The sequence below is a fragment of the Neomonachus schauinslandi genome, chromosome 11 (genome assembly GCF_002201575.2).
Source record: "Neomonachus schauinslandi chromosome 11, ASM220157v2, whole genome shotgun sequence".
Lineage (NCBI taxonomy): Eukaryota > Metazoa > Chordata > Mammalia > Carnivora > Phocidae > Neomonachus > Neomonachus schauinslandi.
In genome coordinates, this window is record NC_058413.1 from 54,632,359 (window position 1) to 54,653,565 (window position 21,207).

Consider the following 21,207-nt stretch of genomic DNA (forward strand, 5'->3'; position numbering starts at 1 on the left):
AGGGACAGCCTTTGGAGGGAGGGAGTTCCCCGTCCGCAGGGGTGCAAGCAGGAGCTGAACGATCGGTTAGGGGGACCGCAAGAGGCTTCCGGTCTCGAGGCTGGGATAGGCTGTTCCCAGGAGCCTTTCAGGCCAGAGAGCCTATGGCTGGTAAGTGTTGCCGGCTGCAAAGTGCAATCCCGTTCTCTAGGCCTGGAGCCCAGCATGGCTTACAGGGTCACCGTGGGGGCGGATTCTCCTCCTCACGTTAGGGGAAGGGTGGTTTGGGGCCCCAGGAGATCCAAGTGGTGAGTCAGCAACACACCCTGCCTGCGAGCGTCACTGTCAGGGAAGCCGGTACCACGTGTACCCGTCCGGGTGCCTGTGTCGCTGTGATGTAACTGACGCTGTAACTACATGTGCGGCCGCGTGGCTGTGTGTGTGACTTGTGGGAATGCAGATGTGTGCGTCTGCTGTGACCACAGCTGGCTGTAGAGCGGACGCTGGCCACGTGTGGGAGACTGCGTGGCCAAGTAGGAGCGTGAGCAGGCGTTTCTGTGCCCTAACAGCCTCACAGTCGCGATGAGCAGACACGCCACCAGGCTTCTGTCAGACCCACGGCTCTAAGGCAAGATTCTAGCTCGAAGATCACCTTAATGGCAACTGAAGTTGGAGGAGTCTGTGCCTTGGTGAGGGTCCTTAATCCTTGTGCCACTCATTCCTGGGCCCTGGGAACTGCATGCCTGCCCCCGGGTCTGAATGCTACAACCCCCAGGAGAGTAGCCTTAGGCGCAGAGGGAGACCATTCCCAAATGCGCATCTCTGGAATTCAGTCCCAGTGGCCTCCTCTAGATCCAGCTCTGTAGCAGGTGCTGATTCTTGGACAGTCACAAAATGGGGCAACCCGACAGGCTGCCTTGGCCAGAACTGGAGCCCAGGCTGACCTTGTACAGCCCCAGGATCCGTTCCTGAGCCACAGTGTTTGCATATGGGACCTCAGCTGGTATCCCGGATTAGAGGACCTTAGGACACCACAACTGTCACAACTTTGTGGCCATCGCCATCTGATAAGGGAATTCCCGATCCTCTCTTCTTCCTCCTCTCCATTTGCCCTTATCATGGGAAAAGCTGCCCAACAAAATAAAGCCCCTTTTCTGGGGCCTGGAGGGCTCAGTTTTGCCCCCTACCCCAGCAACATGCACACTTTGTAGGCTGTGGATGGGTTGGTTCAATTCTCTGAGCTTTAGAGTCTGTGCTGCTTTTCTGTTCCATCAACCCCCTTGTTTTCTGTCCCAGGGCTCATCACAGCTCTGTTGGACAGGTGCGACTCAGGCAGGTTTCCTAAAGGATGTGTGCATCAGCCGGGATCCTTGTCTAGCCTGGGAGGCGGGCCCGATCTACAAGAAAACATGCGGGCTACCTTGCTCTATGCACCTACTCTTTATTGCTGCTGGGCCAGGTGCTGGGTCCTGCCCAGCCTGGGGAGGGGAGATCCTGACCAGTTCCCCACTCTCTGTGGCCAGCAGGCAAGGCCAAGCCAAGGTCTGAGGCCTGCACCTGGCCCACCTGGCCCCAAGGCGCGGTCCAGGGCACGGAGCCCTGGGAGGGCGTCGGGCACAGGCGGGGCAGTGCGCATGGCCCTGTGCACAGCCCTTAGCTTTTCGAGTCGCTGGCCATGGGCCCCTGGCAGAACTCATCCATGAACTCAAGGAAGCGGCCAAACCTAGGCTGGCCCTCGCTCAGCGCTGGGCGGCCCGGGGGCGGCGCTGTGGCCCTGAACACTGTCCGCAGTGAGCAGCGCACCAGCTGCCGGTAGCGGGCCTGGAACTCCTTCAGCAGCCGCTTGGCCTCCAAGTATTGCTTCTGGTTCACCAGCCGCCGCTCAGTCCGCTGGTGCAGGACAGCTCCTGCAGGGAGAGAAGGCCGAGGGGCACCAAACTCGCTCTGGGGCCCCCTAGCCCAAAGCAGGAGGGACTGTGTCCAGAGCACCCCCACCCCCAAAAAGTGGGATGGAGTGAAAGGAGGATGCTACGGGGACTGAGAATGGCCTCCCCAGCTCTGGGCAGTAAGAAGCCAGCTGATTCTACCTCAAGCATTAGTTCTAGTCTGTAACATGCTGTGTGACTCTAGGCAACTCCCTGCCTCGCTCCAGGCAGGCCTCAGCTTCTCCGTCCGCAGAGGTGGCAGGGCGGGGGCAGACGCCAAGGGCCCTCAGCCTCCTCCCGGCAGATGAGCGAACTTCTGTCTGTCTCGGGTTCTGGCTGCTGAAGACGGGGACAGGGACGGGGATGGGGGCGGGCAGAGCTGTACCTAGTGGAGCCTCTGTAATGTTCTGGGGATCCCGCATGCGAACGAGGAGGTCATCCAGCAGCTGGGCTCTAGTCTTCCGTGGCGGTGGAACGGGGATCCTCTGGGCCTGACGCAAGGTAAGAGGAGGCTGTCACCCCAGTCCGGTGCTCAGCCTCTCCGGGCCATACCTCATACAGACGCAGCAACATGCAGGAGAGCACTTGGGGGCACTGGGAAAGCACAGCCCTCAGAAGGCCGTGAGGTGACAGCCACGGCTCTACCTGGGGGATCCCGAGGAGCCAGTCGCACACGCAACCAGGTGGGGTTGACCCGCATACCCGTTTCTCCTTGGGGACGTAGTGTTTCTGAAGCGCGTCCAGCCTGGGCTTGGAAGAGCGGCCCCGCAGGGGGCACTTCAGCATGCGCTGCAGGGCCTGCGCGTTCTTCTGGATTCCTAAGGCAAAAAGGCAAGGGTTGGGGCAAGGTACTCTTCCTCCATCTGCTGGATGCCTCCCCAGTTTTCTCATTCCCCAGTAGCCCTGGGTGAAAGGATTTGAGAGGCCCCAAGAGGAACACACTGCCCCCATCTCTCCCTGATCTGCTGCAGTGCCAGAACCTCCATCATTCATTCAGTGAATACTCGTCCCCTGGGTGCACGGATCCTAATGGAAAAATAGCACTAGAATGGGGAAAGGGACTGGACGCAATGTAACCCCATTAAACACAGTGGGTTACACTGCAGGGACTGACCCCCAAGAGAGCACAGCTGAGTGCCAGTTCCTTTGAAAGCACAAGTATTGTTAACACATCAGTCTGAAATGAGGGGCTCAGAGGGAGCACTGCCTCCCTTGCCTCAAACCAGAGAGAGAGGATTGGGGATGTTCAATCTGGGGCTCAGCTGGGCTGGGAAGGAGCTCAGGAATCTGGCCAGTCTGGGTAGCTGTTCATCAAACCCTTCCTGGAGACACTTTTCCAGCCAGAGCAGCTAGGCCTAGACTGGCTAGAATCTCGGAACAGCTGTGGCGCCTCAAAATCCACTGAAGGCCCAGGCCAGGGGTCCTGATATGGGAGGCTCCAAACCAGGACACCTTCAGGAGCCCTTTGACAAAGGACAGCATCCTGGTCTGGAAGTGAGGCATGCCACCAGCCTTAGCTTTGCCCTGACTTGCTCTGGGCTGTGGAGAGGGCCCCCGTCTTGGAGCCATTCTCCTCACATACCCTTTGGCTCAATAAAGGCTGGATCAGGCTTGGCTGTCAGCAGCTCCTCGTAGCCATGGTACTTGCTGGGGAGGGAGGCAGTCGGGAGCTTCCTCCAAGCCCTCTTTACCTCTCTGGGAGCTGTGTGGGGTGGTCTTTGCTCTTCCTCCCTCATGGATGAATCATCCCTCTGGAGGATGGAGGAAGGCAGCTCACCCACCTGTGCCCAAAGAAAATCAGCTTCCATTAACATGTCTAAGCATCAGCTCTGTGCGGGTCCCCACCCTGGGCCCCGTAAGGGCAAGAACCAAGACTGGGGTGAGAGGAGGCAGCCGTGAAAGCAGACAGTGATTGTGCACCTTGGTAAGCGCCAGAGGAGAAGGGAGCACAAAGGTTCTGGGTGAGCCCAGGAAGCCCTCACCCTGCCTCCCTGTGGGGCTCGGAAGCTTCCTGGAGGAAGTGAGGCCTTAACCTGCACAAAGTCTTGAAGAAGCAGGATGGCCCCATCCAAAGGCAGGGATGGGGAGAGGGGTGGGCTACAAGTGCTGGGGAGAGAGGCCTGCTGCGGGCCAGGAAGAGCAGGGGCCGAGCCACCCGTGTAAGACCCGGCAAGGTGGCTCTGGGGGTACTCTAAGTTGGTATCTTTGGGGTGTACTGTGAAGAGATGGGTGACTGGAGCAGTAAGCAGGCCTCAGATCAGTAAGGACTTTTAAAAGCCAACCTGAGGGTGTTTCTTTTGTTTTTGTTTGTATTTTCTTTATCCTCACGGCGATAGCAAAGCCACAGAGGAGTTTTAAGGGGGTGAGTGACCACTGTCTGAACTCACATTTTTAGCCTACCCTAAGGGCTTTATAAGAAACATATTTATGAGACCTGTATTTCATGTAGGGATGTTATTTATACACTTCATGAAAGCTTGTGGCTAAGAAGAAATAGAAAATCTGAACAGATCTGTAACAAGTAGAGATCTCAACAATTCTCACAAAGAAAAGCCAAGGGCCAGATGGCTTCACAAGTGAATTCTACTAAGCATTTAAAGAAAAATTAACACCAATCCTTCACGAACTCTTCCAAAAATTAGAAAGGGGAACACTCCCAGCTCATTCTCTCAGTTATTATCCTGAAACCAAAACTAAGGAAAGACATCACAGAAGGACAATACAGACCAATATCCCTATGAACATAAACACAAAAATCCTCAAAAAATATTAGCAAACTAAATTGACAACCTATAAAAAGGATTATATACCATGATCAAGTGGGACTTATTGCAGGTAGACAAGCTTGCTTAAACATCTGGAAATCAATTAATGTGACACACCAATAGATAAAGCACGAAAGCCACATGATCATTTCAGTACACACAGAAAAAGTATTTGGCAAAATCTAACACCCCTCCGTGACAAAAAAAAAAAACCACTCAACTAGGGATAGAAACTTCCTTGACCAGGAAAAAAGGACATTTATGAAAAACCCACAACATCAGAATTAATGGTGAAAGACTGAAAGCTTTCTCCCTGAGATCAGGAATAAGACATGTTTGCTCTTTCTGCTTCTATTCCACACTCACTGCACTGGAGGTCACAGCCTGGGCAATCTGGCAAGGGGAAGAAAAGCTTTTCCCATCACGGTGACTCCCAGTTGATTGTATTCCTTTGGCTCCTAGGAAGCCCAGAATTGCATTTTGGCAATATACCTCTGTAACGAGAGCAGCAGGGCAGATGAGCAGGTTAGAGTGACAGAGACCTTATTTCCTTTCCTGTCCATATTTTCCTTTCATCCAACTTTCTCAAGCTCATTTTATTTTTTTCAAGCTCATTTTTAAATATTTACTTATATTCTGCTTTGTTCTAAAAGGTTCTGATAGAGTTCATAAAGACAAGTTTTATACCGTATAAATGTGTATGTCACTATAAGTCATCTGTGGAATAAGGGATGGATGGAGTCAGGCATAAATGTATGCATGTGTATCTTGGAAAGATCTGGCAGACTGGAGGCATGAGATGGGAGGTGGGGAGCTGAGGAAAGGCAGTGGTACAAGAATAATGCTCGCGGGGCCCTACCAGCTCCTCCAGCCTCCTATTGCCCTTTTCCTATGTGTCACCTGTCTGCCGCCCAGACACTGAACCATCTGTGGTTTCTGAACATGCCACTTTAATTTCTGTCCTCTGTAGCCTGCTTCATGCTGTTTGCTCTGCGCAGGATGCCCTTCTGCCCATGTTTTCACCTTGTCACTGCCTACTCAGCCTGCAAAGCTCAGTTCATTGGAACCTCTTTCAGGAGCCCTCCTGGTCTGGGCAGAGGATCCTTCTTTCCCCCAGGCTCCCAGCGCCTGGGTTTCCCTTAGTCTCGGCACTGACTGCATGCATTGTTCCTGCACTCTCCCATCAAACTGAGGACATCTCGAAGGCAGACCTTTGTCTTGGCCATCTGTATTCCCAGGATTCAGAGGCAGCATCAAAAGTGATGTGACCTTATACAGATAGGCAGAGGCAGCAGCAAACCCTTCCGAAAAACTGGTCAGAACCGTGCCCCAGCCAGACCCCAGATGCTGTCTGTGCCACAGGACCGTGACTTGTCTCCATGGGTATCCCTACCAGGAGCCTTGACTAGCGGAGCTCCCGGAGGGGCTTGCGGGGCCTGCCGGGGGGGGGCTTCCTTCTAATTTCCGGACCTGTCTTGGACTCACTTCCGGCTGCCTACAGCAAGCCAGCTATGCCAAGGTTGTATAGGAGCCTCTGGGAGCTAGGAACAAGGCAGGGGAAGGGGGACCAGGCACCTGGGTCAAGAATATGGACTCCATGCTCCTGGTGTCCTCATCTGACAGGTGCTGCGGGCTGACGTGGCCAGGTCTGTTGCTGCGGTGGGACATGGTCTCTTCACTGTACACGGTGGAATCAGAGCAGATGGGAGGCAGGGGCACGAAGGTCCGGTGGGACAGGGAAAGGCCCTCCATGCCCTCGATAGGTATCTGTGACTCCAGAATACTGCTTCTGGCAGCGGAGAGCTCTTTAGTCGGCTCTGGCTCAGACTCTGGGATCTCCTTTGAGGGAGACTGGACCGTGGTCATAGGGAGGTGATGGAGAATCAGAGGCTGCTTTGGCACCTTTGGGACTTGGGTTTTCACCTGTCATGGGAGAAAAGCTAGACTGGTTTGCTTCCTAATCAGAATCTCTCCTTCCAGACCTCACTGGACTAAGGCTACTTGGTACTGTGATCAGGGTACTGGATGAGGGCTCATAGTGGGAGGGAGGGAGCCAAATCCCACTCTGGGCATCTACAATGTGCCCTGTACATGACAGATGTTGCTTGATTTACACCTCAAACTACCCAGGAAGTAATTCTCCTTATTTTATAAAAGTGGAAACCAGGGCTCAGAGAGGTAAGATGACTTGTCCAAGGTTACAGAATTATTTGGTGGCAGAGCCTGGACTACCTGATTTCTGCCTCATTCTATATCCCTGATCATATCACTCTGGCTCTCAACAGCCTTCTTCTTCTGATCAAGGTTTAACACAGTGCCCTCGACTTTCTTCAGGGACTCCTAGGAAGACCTGGAGGAGATGGTCCTGTCCCTTATGGAAGGCAGCAGCACCAAGCCCCTTTCAGGATGCTGGTCCCTATACCTTAAATGAAGTTTCGTAAGGCAAATCTCTCTCAGGGTTCAGAACCAAGGAAATAACTTCTTTCCTGTTGAAATCCTCAGCTTCCTTAATTACCGAAAGCCCGTCATCATGGGAGAGAGGATTATGTACTTAGCATTTGGCTCACTCTGATTGTGCCCCTCTCAGGCTGGCTGATGGGAAGGAGATACTCCAATCCTTAGAGGAGGCAACAAACAAGGGGATGATGATGGAAACCTTTTGAATTTCTGTCTATTTCTGGCTTTTAATTCTGTGCTGGTCCTCTAAGGGTTCCAGACTAGAGTTTGGCTGGACAGCGACAGGCTGCAGAGGGGGTAGAAAGGGAGTAACTATACTGTAAGGCAACTGTAGAAATGGAATAAGCTGGACTGGGAATGCCCAGTCCAGCTTTTAGTTATAGGAAGGCTAAAGTTCAGGAGGGAGAAGCATTTCACAGAAATTCCTGCAATCCTTTTGAAACTGTATGGCATCCCAGAAGGTAAGTCTAAGACCACCGGCTGGGGTTGGTTTTGGGGGGCAGACTGCTCTCAACATAAGGAAATGCTTCCTTATGTGTAAGAGATGTGTATTCTAGGCCTGGCAGCCATCCATGACTCCCACAGGTGGTTAGAACTTGCACAGGTATGGATTTGGGGGTTTATAACATATTTTTGTATCTGTTGCTTCATCCAGTCCTCTCAGCAGCTCAGGGAGGCTTGGAGTTGAGAAGCTGAAGCTCAGAGGGTAAAGCTCTTGCCCAGGTTCAGGCAGCTGTGGAAAGTGATGAAGCCAGGCTTATCCCCGGGTCTTCAGACTGATTTCTCCCCTACTTCTCCACAGCTCCTTCTCGGGGCCTCAGTTTCTCTGTCAAAGTTGGGGGTAGGATTCCATGACCGTCACAGCTTCTCCCTACTCTGGCAGCTGGGACCCTCTGACTGTCTTGTCCTTTCTGGGTGTATCTGTGTGTAACAGACATGGAAAGGAGAAGACAATGCTAGTACTACAGACCTAACAGAAGGAATCCATGATGAGTGGGGAAGGGCACTCTCTCCCCAGGTCAGTTCACATGCAGTAAAACAGGCTCCACTTCCTCCAGGCTTGGCAGGCCTTACCTTCCTCGAGTCCTTCCAAGGCATCAAAATATGATGCTTGGCCTTTACTATCTTCTTGCGAATCAAGTGGATCCCCAGCCGCTCCTGGAGGAAGCTTTTCAGCAGTGGAGGGACCCCTGGAGTCATGATGGGGAAGATTACTATTAGCAGATATTTACTGGGGGCTTACTATGTGTCCCGCACTGTTCAAACTGCCAGACATGTATTAACTTACATTAATACATCATTATTATGTAATGAATACATCATTCTCACACCAACCGCAGGAGATAGGTACCTATATTATTCCCATTTAATAGGTGAGGAAACTGAAGCATGGAGAGGTTAAGAAATTTTCCCAAGGCAACAAGGATAGTGCAAAGCAAGGGTGAGAACTCTGCTGGTGTCACTCTAGGACCCAGGATTCTAAGATGCCTCCAAGGTATAGCACTGAGGCAGCACCCACTGTACCAGGATGCAGCACCCATTTCTGGACACAGCCCATTTGAAACCTCGTGCGTGGCCCTTTACGTTTCTCATCCCTCTCCCCTGCTCAGCCATGCCTCCCCTGCAGGCCCCTCCCCAGCTGGGAAGTAGGAAATGAGGTCACCACAGACCTGCTCTACAAAGCCAGGTGGCACTTAAAGATCTCATGCAGGATCTAGCTAATTCTGTGTTCCATTCCCAGCTCTGCCTCTTTCTTGTTGTGGGACCTTGGGTAGATCATGAACCTCCCTGGTCCGCAGCATCCTTCACTGAGCACGGGGACAATGACGCCTGCCTCACAAGGTTGCTGTCAGGTAAGCTGGTACACAGCAGGTGGTCAGCAACATCTGTGGTTCTCTCCGTCCCCAAATGCACCATGAACCACGTCCACCCATGACCACAGCAGAGCCCAGGGGCTCAGCATCCATGAGGTGGGGCTGAGGGTGCCCACACTGGCCCTGGGCACCGGGGTGGGAGCACAGGTTTGTGGGCACCATACCTCGTGTATGGGCCACCAGAGGGTTGTTATGAAAGATGAGCTCGCAGAGCGACGGGAAAAGAGCTACTGGCAGGATGGCATCTTCCTTTGCGATCTGTAAGGAACACGGGGAAAAGCTTCAGGTCGGCACCGCCCCACCTCTGCCCAAGTGCTGCCAGGCCCCACACCGCGGGGCTACATGCTTGCTAGGGCAGGGGTGGGGCCGGGGACGTGAGGCTCCTGTACTGGACTCAGTGCTGGGCAGGGTCTGCTCCTGCGATGTCACCTGCTCACACCCACAGATCAGGATCCTGTCTGAAATTCCACATCACTGTTTCACATTTGAAAGTTAAGAATTGTTTTCTCCACACTGGACATATAGCCAAGACCAAGGAATGGAGATGTTGGTGACAAAATAGGAACAAGCACAAAGAGTCTAGAAGTTTGGCAGGGCAATGACTTTGACTTCAGCATACAATTTGTCTGGCACTTCACCTTCCTCAATGCAACCTCTACACACCCTGTCAGTCTGTCAACAGCACTCCTGATGGTCTCTTTCATTAAGGCCTGTTCTGGGCACTGAGCTGGGGATGGGCAGGGGGCAGGCAGTCAGGGGGGACCCATTCATCTAAGGGATAAGCCGAGCCAATGATAAGGAAGACCTCCCGGCTGTCTGGGGCCCAGAGGCTGCTCTACCCCCATGAGGCCAGCCTCTGAAGGGCGAATAATACCCAATCCTTGCTGAGCAGAGTGGCTGGAACAACCTCGGGGAGGGTGTCTATTAGCAACAGAACAGTATCAGAGGGGCCACGAGTGGGGCAGTGGCCATTCAGATGCCTGGGCACCCTGAACGTTATTGGGTTAGACTCAGGACCCGTGGAAGGCAATAAGGCCCGAGGACTGCGAGAGGGAGGGCCCTTCAGTTTGGCTTCCTCTGGAGCCCCACTGGGTAGCACTAGATGTCCACTGGGCAATGAACCTATCCATTATCTTTGTGTTCATCCAATCAATAAGTATTAGTGAATGCCAACATATGTCAAGCACTAGGTTGGAAATGAGCAAAACTGCTAGAACTCCTGCCCTCAAGGAGTGCTGCCTGGGGGGACACAGGCACTGAAGCCGTAACAGGAAGGATGGGAGCTCTGCAGCTGTAATCAGCACCATGAGAGAGGGCGTGGGAAGTCCTTCCCTGTCTCCCTGGTCCACGCAGGGAGATAGGGAAGGCTTCCCTGAGATTTGAAGGGTGAGGAGGAGGTAGGGACAGAGCGCACAGCATAGAAACCTCTATATTAACCAAAACCGTTCTCTCTACTTTCTGGGCACACAGCCAGACTGTCTTTGTGCCTCCTAGGCAACTAGATGTGCTCATATGACTCAGGTCATATGCAACAAGGTAGAAGGGACCATTTCTGGGCACAGCCCATTTGAAACCTCCTGAGTGACCCTCTATGCTGCTCACCCCCCTCCCCTGATCCACCATCGACCTGCCAGATGCAGAGGAGCGAGTAAAATCCCCTTCAGGCCCTACGGGAGGACAGAGCCACAGCCAGAAGGGAGCTGGGTCTCTGCAAGATCACATGGGAGGCCCCCAGCCCACCTGGAATACCCACAGTGGATTTTGTGAAAGCAAGAAATAGACTTCTACTGAGGGAGGTCCCTGGGAATTGAAAGTGTGTGGCAGCAGCTCACGGTGCGTGCCCCACCCACTGCAGAGAGGAAGTGCCCCATGGGAGAACCATGCAAGAAGGGCCTCACAGTGAGGAGGAGGAAAGCCAGCTGGGGGGTGGAAAGAAGGCCACTTTGATTAACAGCAGAGAGAAAATGAGGCTAGAGATGCAAGTCAGGGCCAGACAAAAGCTAGAAAGATCTTGGTCCCTGGGGACCTAATACGTGAATTTTCAGAAATATGAGGACCCACATATGACCAGATTTGGTCACAGATTAGATATGCGCGGTGAGGAGGGACATAAAGGAAAGAGAAACGTTAAGGATGACAGCCAGATTTTGGCGTGATGGAGCTCTTCTCTAAGATCCGGGGCGATGGAAGACCTTCAAATTTGAAGATCATTAATTCACTTTGGATACATGTACTTTGGAGGTACCTTTGAGACCTCCCAGTAGAGATTCAGGTAGGCAGTGGATACACTGGTCTGGAGTATGCAGGATACTGGTTCTGTGTTGGAATTATAAATTTGTGAGCCACCGTTCGTGGGCCAGTGGGTATATGAAGGCATCTCAGGGAGAGAGTCCAGAGTGAGAGGTGAGGGACGAGGCGCGGGCCTTGAGCAGCTGGAACATTTGGTCATCGAGACCAGGACTTGGCACAGTTTTTCTGTCAAGGACCAGACAGTAAACGTTTTAGGCTTTACTGGCCATACCCGCTGTGTTGCAACTACTCCACTGGGCCCTTATAGCACAGAAACTGCCAGAGACAACTCGTAAGTAAGTGTGATGGCTCTTTTCCAATAAAACTTTAGTGATGGACTCTGAAATTTGAATTTCATACCATTTTAATGTGTCATGAAGGATTATCCTTCTTTTGATTTTTCAACCATTTAAAAATCTAAGAATCAGTCTTAGCTTGAAGGCCATACAAAAACCAAGGTCGGCAGATAATGCCTGTGGGCCAAATCCATCCCCCCCCATCTGTTTAATACAGTTTCATCAGATCACTGCCGTGCTCATCCATTTACACATTGTCCTCTGTGCTACAAGGACACGATTGAGTAGTAGTGACAGAGTAATTTATTTATCTGGCCCTTTATAGAAAACATTTGCTGACTTTTTATCTAGACTCTAGGGAAGGAGGGAAGGAGGATGAACCTACAAGGAAGTCTAATATGTGTTGATAAATAACTATAAAATGGTGGCTAAAGAGGGTACAGAGTCTTTTTTTTGGGGGGGGTGCAGAGTCTCTTATATACAAATCAGATGGTCAAGAAGCACGCACAACAGAATAGGGGAGGGAGAATTAAATTTAATTTTGTCAGGATGCAAAATTCCATCCATCCAAATCAGGCAACTAAAGAGTTGAAGAAAGTTACAATTAAAACTGATAGAAAGTTGAAAGATACCCATGGCACGGATGTCATATTTTCTGTGAAATTAAGTCCCAGCTGAAGATAAGGACTTAGGATTCTGGCTGAGGTAGTGAGGAAAATCTGGCCATCATGCTAGCCTATCCCTGTAAAGTGAGTTGAATGCCACTGATAATAAATTCAGGGTCCAATGACAACTTAGTATTTCTGTCCAATTTCATTGGGTTAAGGCAAATACAACAATCTGTCAAATTTATGAACTAAGTAAATATTAGTTAAAGGTTGAATGAAAGTGATTATTTTACTTTTTTTTTTTTAGAGAGAGAGGGAGAGTGTGAGTAGGGGTGGGGGCAGAGGGAGAGGTAGATAGAAAATCTTTTTTTTTTTAAGATTTACTTATTTATTTGAGAGAGAGACCATGTGCATGCACACAAGCTGGGGGAGGGACAGAGAGAGGGGGGAGAGAGAGAGAGTCCTCAAGCAGACTTCCTGCTGAGTGTAGAGCCCAATGCAGGGCTCGATCCCAGGACTCTGAGATCATGACCTGAGCTGAAATCATAATTCGGATGCTTAACTGACTGAGCTACCCAGGTACCCTGAGATAGAGAATCTTAAGGAGGCTGTAGGCCCTGACATGGGCTTGATCTCAGGACCCTGAGAGCATGACCTAAGCCAAAATCAAGAGTCGGACCCTCAATCGACAGAGCCACCCAGGCACCCCATTGATTTTACTTTTGACACAAAACTTACTAGATTTCTGAGTGGATATTCTAGACATTTAAGTTCTGTTTGAACACAGAATTGGTTTTAAAATTTGTAACTTTAATAAACTGAATACTAATTTCAACACAGGTAGCATGAGTATTCCTTGATGTGATCAAAACATCATTCATTCATCAAACAAACTTACTGAGTACCTATCATGTATCAGGTGCTGTTCCAGATGATGAGGATATAGTTATAAGCAAAACAAAGTCCTACTCTCAAATAAACCTACATTCTGGCAGTAGACAACTGACAATAAAGAAAAAGATATATATGTTAGGTGATAACTGTCATAAAGAAAAATATAATTTAAAAACTCAAGTAAGCATATAGAAAAATGGAGAGTAGGGACGCCTGGGTGGCTCAGTTGGTTAAGCGTCTGCCTTTGGCTCAGGTCATGATCCCAGGGTCCTGGTATCGAGCCCCACATCGGGCTCCCTGCTCAGCAGGGAGCCTGCTTCTCCTTCTCCCTTGGCCTGTCTCCCCCACTCATGCTCTCTCTCTCTCTCTGAAATAAATAAATAAAATTTTTAAAAAAATGGAAAGTATTGCTCCCCTCCTAACAACAAGAAAAAAGAATAACTATAACATCATAACTTTTCTTGCATCTCCAAGAGAGCTAAGGTCTCAGGGCAACCATCTGGACTGGAATCTAAGGAAAGATGGGCACCTCCAAGGAGCGATGGGCCATGGACACTGGCTCACATGTGGCAGAACATGGGAGGAAGAGATGGCAAGTGCCATATAAGCAACTAGGAAGAAATGAGCTAAACATTTTAATGAGCCACTAAAGGCTAAGTGTGAGCCTCTTAGAGTAGAAGAGAACTCTCAAGAGTTGCAGAGAGAAGGAGAATTCATGGCCACTTGTGCGCAAAAGCCTGGACCCAGGGAGCAAGACTGGAGAAAGTCATCCCTGAGGTGTAGGCCTGGAGGAGAAGAGCCCCTGCCACTATCAGAAAGGCAGGAAGCCTTGCCACCCCTCTCCCTAGAGAACAAAAGCCTTAAGTTTCTGAGGAAGGTCAGCAAACCCTGTCAGGCCCATGGCCCTGCATCTGGGGGAGGGAAAAAATTAAAACCTTCTGCTCCTGGGGTAGGGGCAGGAAACCAACCTAGGCCTACTACCTGAGAGGTCTCTGACTGCTTGCGGAGGGGTAGGACCACTGAGAAGGCCCATCCTTGAGACACAGGAACCCAGGGCCTACTTAAGAGTGGGGTTGGACCCTCCCTTTGGCCTTCTACCACCAGACAAGCGAGCGCTAAGTAACAAGCAAAAGCAGTCTCCTGCTTGGAGAGAGGAACACGAGTGTGGAGATAAACCCTTGTGAAGTGTAGGAGCATGGGGAAGGCTGCACCCCGAGGACAGAGCAGGAACACAGAGAAAAACGCTCTGGCACCCCAGCAAGAACCAATTATATGCTGTCCCCAAGAGATGGACTTGAAATACAAAGCTATAAAGAGGCTGAAAGTAAAAGGATAGAAAGAGACTATGCAAACGGCAAGCATAAGAATCTATATTAAAATCAGACAAGACAGGGGCACCTGGGTGGCTCAGATGGTTAAGCATCTGCCTTCGGCTCAGGTCACGATCCCAGAGTCCTGGGATCAAGCCCCACATTGGGCTCCTGGCTCAGCAGGGAGCCTGCTTCTTCTCCCTCTGCTTCTCTCTCTGCTCATGCTCTATCTCTGTGTCTCAAATGAATAAATAAAATCTTTTTAAAAAAATCAGATAAGACAGATATCAAGACAAGAAATTTTGTTCAAGGCACAGGGAGACAAGTCAAAATAATAACACATCAGGTAGCTATAAAAATTCTAGGTGTTTATGTACCTGATGGTAAAACTTCAAAACACATGCAGCAAAAACTGACAGAACTAAAGGGAGAAATAAACAGATCCACAGTCATGACTGGGGATGTTAACACGCTGCTCTCGATAACTGGTAGAACAAAGAGACAAATAGTACAGAAATGATCTGAGTTATACTACCAACCACCTTAACTTAATTGATATTTATAGAACACTATTCCTCAAAACTGCAGAATACACATTTTTTTCTAAGTGCACACATAACATTCACTAAGATAGAATATAGGATGGGACATAAAACAAGTTTCAATAGATGTCAGAAGAATGAAATCTTACAGGTTATGGTATTTGATCACAACAGAATTAAAGTAGAAATAATAAGTATAAGACATCTAGAAGATCTCCATATATTTGGAAATGAAGCATTTCACTTATCTAAACAATGCAAAAGAAGAAACCACAAGAATTTAAAAAGTTTAAAAGAATAAAAATAAACACACAAATCATAATTTGTAGGATGCAGCTAAAACAGTGCTTAGAGAAAAAGTTATAGCTTTATATACTTATATTAAAGAATAAAAAGGTCTAAATCAATGATCTAAAATTACACTATTTAGGACACTAGAAAGAGAGGAACAAATTAAACTCGTGAGTAGGACAGAAATCAAGTTAGGAGCAGAAATCGATGAAATGGGAATACAGATAGGTAGAGAAATCTAATGAAACCAGCAGTTACTTTTTTCAATAAAAGACACAAGTGACCAATTTCAAGAATCAAAGAGGGACCCATAATACATCTATGGTCCACTGATTATTGACAAGGGTGAGAAGACCATTCAATGGGGGAAAGAGCAGTCTTTCTGATCCATGGTGTTGAGGAAACTGCATATCCACATATAAAAGAATGAAGGTGGACCCTGTCTCACACCACATATGAAGATAAACTCAAAATGGATTAAAGATCTGAGTGTCAAAGCTAAAATGATAAAACTCTTAGGAAGAAAACACTTGAGGAGTTTGGCTGTACCAACTGCTTGCCTTAGAAGGAATGTAAGCAGAGTACCTTAAAAGTTGCCTACATTTCAGACTTGAGTAGAGCTCAGTTGGTGGCGTTTACAGAAGTCAAATAGTACATGGCTATTGGAAAAATATGCTAACATAAAACATGAAGGAAAAACACATTAAATTTGTCCCATGGACTTTACATCTGCTGTTCCCATAGGCTAGAACATTTCCCACTTCACTCTTCTCTCACACTTCACCTCACTACACTCACAAAACCACTCTCTTGAGAACCTTCCTTGATCCCAAATATTAGGTTAGACTGCCCCTGTCATATACTTCATAGCATTGTGAGTTTATTCCTAACACTAAGCATGCTTATATTGAGACCACTTGTCCTGTACCAGTCTTCCCTAGGGGTGACAAGCTCCAAAAAGCAAGAGGCCCGATCTTTCTTTGCACAGCTGTGTACCTAGTATGCAGCATAGAGTCTGGCACATGGTATTAAATAAATATCTGTGACTGAATGGATGGACTCCTGCCTTGGTCTGCACTCTCTCCACTTCCCCCACCCTGAGAACTCCTGAGCCCACATATCTGTAATGGGGAGTTATAGGGCTGGCCTTCAGGCCAGAGCAGATTGCATCCCACCCTCCCATCTGTGCCCCTGAGGAAATAGGAAGAGAAGCAGAAGAGTCACCTTGTTGTAGGCCAGGCTAAGGTACCTCAGCTCTGGAAAGGGCGGGGCCAGCGTCTGGTTCCTGGCCTTCAGTGACTTCACGGGAAGAATCTCGAATATGGGAGGAAGTGCACATACCTTGGTTGCCTTAGAAGGAAAAAAGGTCTATTGTCAAAGTGTCCTGATGATAAGAAGCTGAATGCTGTCAAGGACCAAGAGACCTTTCCTATGAAGGGTAATGGAAAGAAGTGACCATTCTAGAAAGGCTTGGCCAAAACTGACATCTAGGGTCATAACGGGAGATGTTACCAAGGGCCCAGAGTTCTGGTTCCAAGTTCTCTGAGGTCACATGATGTGCTAATTCTCCGTCACCTAAAGTTCAGGCTTCAAGTGCTCTGATACCAAATGATAATATAGCAGTGATGTAGACATCAGAAGTTCTCTGCCCCCACCTCCCACTTTCTGCCCTACAGCTTATCCTGAAATGGCCGTTCTCTACAGTTGGGCTAAAATTTCTCCAACAGGCAAAAGGACAGTGCTTGCATTTTATTTTATTTTTTTAAAAAAGATTTTTAAATTTTTAAGTCATCTTCACACCCAACGTGGGATTGAACTCACAACCCTGAGATCAAGGGCCCCAGCACACTCTCCTGGCTGAACGGGTGCTTGCATTTTAAAGGGGACTTTTCCTAGTGGGGAGATGGAGAGCACGAGCGACCTGAGCCTTGAGTACCTGGTCTGATGGGCTACAATGATCCTACAATGGAGGCTCTTCATTCCAGGATAAATCAATAGCTAAGTCCTGGATGACTTCAAGCAGGCCTTCAGGCCTGAGTGTGACCTGGTGCACCTGTGTCACTTGTAGGGTCGTGGTTTTTCAGCACAACCCAGTCTGCCTCAGGATCAACATGTTTAATTAAGCAGAAAACAGAAGGTACTGGGTTAATCATGCCTGACTCGGTTCACTCATTGATTCCTTGAGTTAGATGGGACTAGAGGAAATTACAGGCTGAGATGCTGGGCTAATAACTGGGTTCAAATGAACTAGATTCTGTTCTAAGCTCCATTAATTGCTGTGTAATCTTGAGCAAGTCACTTAAATTTCACTTGTTCATTCAGTGAACAGTAGCGGAGTGCCTACTCAGAGCCAAGTATTTTGTGCCCTTCTAGGGTCCAACTCGTACACCCACACAAGTGGGACAGGTGAGTCATGGGTGAGAGTAAAACGAAAACCAGTGATGGTGCTTGCGCATGTCTGTGACTCTCCCCTCCAGGTGATCCAAATGCAATGTGCCAGAGGCCACAGTGGAAAGCAGTGGCAGTCTAGTAAGGCATTCTCCTCCACCATGCAATTCCCTATCTGGAGCATGGCTGTGTAACCTGAAGGGGGCAAGTCAGACTGCCGCACAGAAAAGAAAGAGCCAGAGAGTGAGGCTCAGGGGTATCTAGCACTGTCCAGGGGCATGAGTGTCCTGCCCTGAAGGCATGAGGGATACACACCTGACTTCTACAGAAAGAGGCCACTATAATTCTCCACCATCTAACACACTGTCTACATGCTCAGATGCCAGAGCGTTGGGATCTGAGCACTGAACAACCTACCAATTATCTTTGACTTTTGTGGCCGACTGTTTAACGGCCCACAGGCCCCTCTATGCTGTATGTATGCCCTTCGGCAGTGTGACCTTGGTGCTCCTCTCATTCAGAGGTGGAGTCTGTATCTCTATGCCCTCGAACCTAGACTGGCTGTTGTATAATAAAGAATTTGTCTGGTCTCTGTCCCAGGTTTTTGGCATTGAGCTTCCAAAACTCTTGGAACTTCCTGAGTGATAGAAATATCTTTGTTATTCATGAGCCCCAGGTTCACACTTAAGTTTATGCTAATGAGACAACTCAGGATGAGGGCTGGCCACACCTAAAAGACAACCCCACTATTAGAGAGTTGGGGTTTTGAGCCAGCCTGACCTCTGGGCTAGAGATTAAGTTCAGTCCTGTGGCCAGTGGTTCAGTCAGTCATGCCTATGTAATGAAACTCCAAAAAAAGGCTCCGGACACTGAGGCTTGAGTGAGTTTCCTGATGGGTGAATACATCAGATGTGCTGGGAGGGTGACACACCGAGATTCCACAGTGAGAGGGCACAAAAGCTCTGCATTTGGGACCCTCCTGGACCTCACATTATTTATCTTTTCAATCGGCTGGTCCTGATTTGTACCCTTTATAGTAAAACTGTGATCATAAGGATAGTGCTTTCCTGAGTTCTATGAGTTGTTCTAGTAAATTACTGAGCCTGAGAAGGTTGTGTGAACTCCAATATTTATAGCCAGTTTGTCATAAGTGCTGACAGCTTGGGGCCCCCCAAACTTGCAGCTAGCGTCTGAAGTGAGGGCAGTCTTTTTGGGAAATGTGCCCTTCACCTGTGGGGTCTGTGCTATCTACAGGTAGCTAGCATAAGAATTGTACTGCCCTATCATACTTAATACTTGCTTTGACCAACAGAATGTGGCAGAAGGGCCACCATTTGAGTTCCAGAGCCTTGCAATTCACTCTTGCCCTCTTGGAACCCTAAGGCCACCATGCTGTAAAGAAGTCCAAAATAAAAAGACTCCGTATAGATGCCAAGCCATACCAGCTGTCCATGAACTCAGGCCCTAGCGAACCAGCCAGCTGCATGAATGAGCCCTGGCAAGACCAGTGGAACACCTAACCCCCCCAAATAATTGTGAGAAATAATAAATTGCTATTGTTTTAAGTCTGTACTTCTTGGGTGGGTTTGTCATGTGGCAATAGTTAATTGATATAATTTCTCACCCAGCTTTATCCGTGGGGAGGGAGTGTACTGAGCTGCCTCTCAAGGATGCAGGTTGGCTAAACGTGTACCTATACTTCTTATTGTAAATAAATAAATCAATAGTGCATCAGTCCTCGTGAGCTTGGTTAGTAAGCATCTAACCCTGAAAGAAAAACCAATTTTCTGTCCAGACAAAAATCAAGCATCTAAACCTGTGACGCCAAGGATCAGACCCTAGATGGTGGTATATTTGGCAAGGATGAGTGTAGCTTTTGGGGGCCCTTACTAGGGAGCCCCAAGGTTCCATCTTGGTGGCTGCCTCACTTCAATGCCAGCCTGATCACTTAAGGCAGCAACCATTCTGACTGCACACATCTGAGAACAGCAAAAGTGAGCTTGTGGGCTGTGTGAGGTCAGGGACCTGACTGTCTAGTCCACCACTGTATGTTCATAGGCCAGCACAGTGCCAGGCACATGGTAGGTATTCGGTAAATATCTGTTCAATGAACGGGCTTCTTCAGTGTGATATATATAAATGCCCCTCATAGCTTCATTAGCTTACTTTTGTTTTTTAAAATGAATGTTCTAACTTAAGGACACAAATATAAAATAGGCAGTTCCTACCTCTGAGGTTGAAAATCCAGGGTAAGATGAGAACACAACCTCTGAAACAAAAGAGAAACAGAATAAAGTTTGATGAGTGCACTGACTGCCCCCAGAGAGGCTGGGGTCTGGGTCTCCCAACCACTGTGTACAGGAGGGTGACCCCTAGCGGGGTTCTCACTGGTCCTCATCTCTAACTCTAACTGGGAGGAGTTGGCTGTGATACCTGTCAGGTGGTAAGTGGCACTTAGAATAAAATCAAAACTCCTTGGCCAGGCCTCTGAGGTCCTGCCTGATCTGGCTCCCACTTAACTTCTCCAATCCTATCTCATGCCACCCTGTCCTTCACTCACTACATTTCAGCCACATTGACTTTCCTTCTGACTTTGCAACATGCAAGCTCTTTTAGCCTCAGTACTACTGGGTGGGCAGACAGTACTGATCAGAGAAGGCAAACCAACTGTCTTAGAAGAGAGAAATGTATATAAAAGATTTTTTGTCAAAGGATTTGAAAATACTCTTTGTTATGCGAGTAGAAATAGAATATATTAAGACAGTGAATTCAGGAGAGATAGTAAGAATAACCAGCAGCACAGTATAGTAAGGAAGAGGTTGTGGAGTGACTTCATTCTTGGCATCATTGGAATGAGATGAGCCAATAAACATCTGAGTTCAGCCATAAATCAAAGCATCTTCTTGGACTGGATCCAAGTAGTGCAGGCACTACTCACCATTCCCTGGCTAATAGGTTATATTAGCGATATTATACTTCCACATGTTAATGATATACTGATAAAAGTTACATGTTAATGATATTAACATGTTATGTTAATTATACTGATAAAAGTTACATGAAAACGATATTATGTTAATGATATTATACTTCCACATGTTAATGATATTATACTGATAAAAGTTACATGAAAATGAAGTAAACAATAAGAGGGGTGGAGCATCACATGGCCCAAATAACTTCTCCTATGACATCCGTCTGGAAAGGACTGGAGGATGGGTTTGTACAAGGAACAAAGTAGGAGTTAGCAAGAGGATGGGCCATGGTTGCAAGTGTGGCTGCTAAAGAGTGATCCTGTGGGGAGACAGGCCCTACATCTAGAAAGACGAGCCATGAATACTCTACCTGAACATATATCATCTCCCTATAATCTCAGGTTAGAAAGGTTATTGGGTACAAGTTCAAAATTTCTATGTACTAGCAACAAACAAGTGGAAATGTAATACAAAAAAGCATCACCATTGACAATAGCATTGAAAAAGACCAAATACTTAAGAACACATCTAATGCAAGACCTCACCACTGAAGACTACAAAGCACTGATGAGAACAATTTTAAAAGACCTAAAACATGGTGGGATATATTATTT

At 48.4% G+C, this 21,207-nt stretch overlaps 1 protein-coding gene across 7 annotated transcripts in view; it reads right to left on the reverse strand.

Annotated features, from left to right (window-relative positions):
• Positions 1–1,624: 1,624 nt before the first annotated feature.
• The window catches only part of XRRA1 (X-ray radiation resistance associated 1), a 60,638-nt gene continuing 41,055 nt past the window's right edge, over positions 1,625–21,207 (reverse strand). For 2 of the 7 annotated variants that reach the window (XM_044919286.1, XM_021704651.1), the window contains 9 exons: positions 19,847–19,887; positions 16,455–16,580; positions 9,165–9,258; positions 8,201–8,316; positions 6,245–6,592; positions 3,487–3,685; positions 2,607–2,722; positions 2,290–2,395; positions 1,625–1,886 (listed from right to left, as the gene is read on the reverse strand). In XM_044919286.1, coding sequence (XP_044775221.1) covers positions 1,633–1,886; positions 2,290–2,395; positions 2,607–2,722; positions 3,487–3,685; positions 6,245–6,592; positions 8,201–8,316; positions 9,165–9,258; positions 16,455–16,580; positions 19,847–19,887 — 1,400 coding nt within the window. In that variant the 3' untranslated portion in view covers positions 1,625–1,632. The remainder of the gene's footprint in view (positions 1,887–2,289; positions 2,396–2,606; positions 2,723–3,486; positions 3,686–6,244; positions 6,593–8,200; positions 8,317–9,164; positions 9,259–16,454; positions 16,581–19,846; positions 19,888–21,207) is intronic. The other 5 variants (XM_044919288.1, XM_021704653.1, XM_044919290.1 and 2 more) reach the window with 5 other exon arrangements.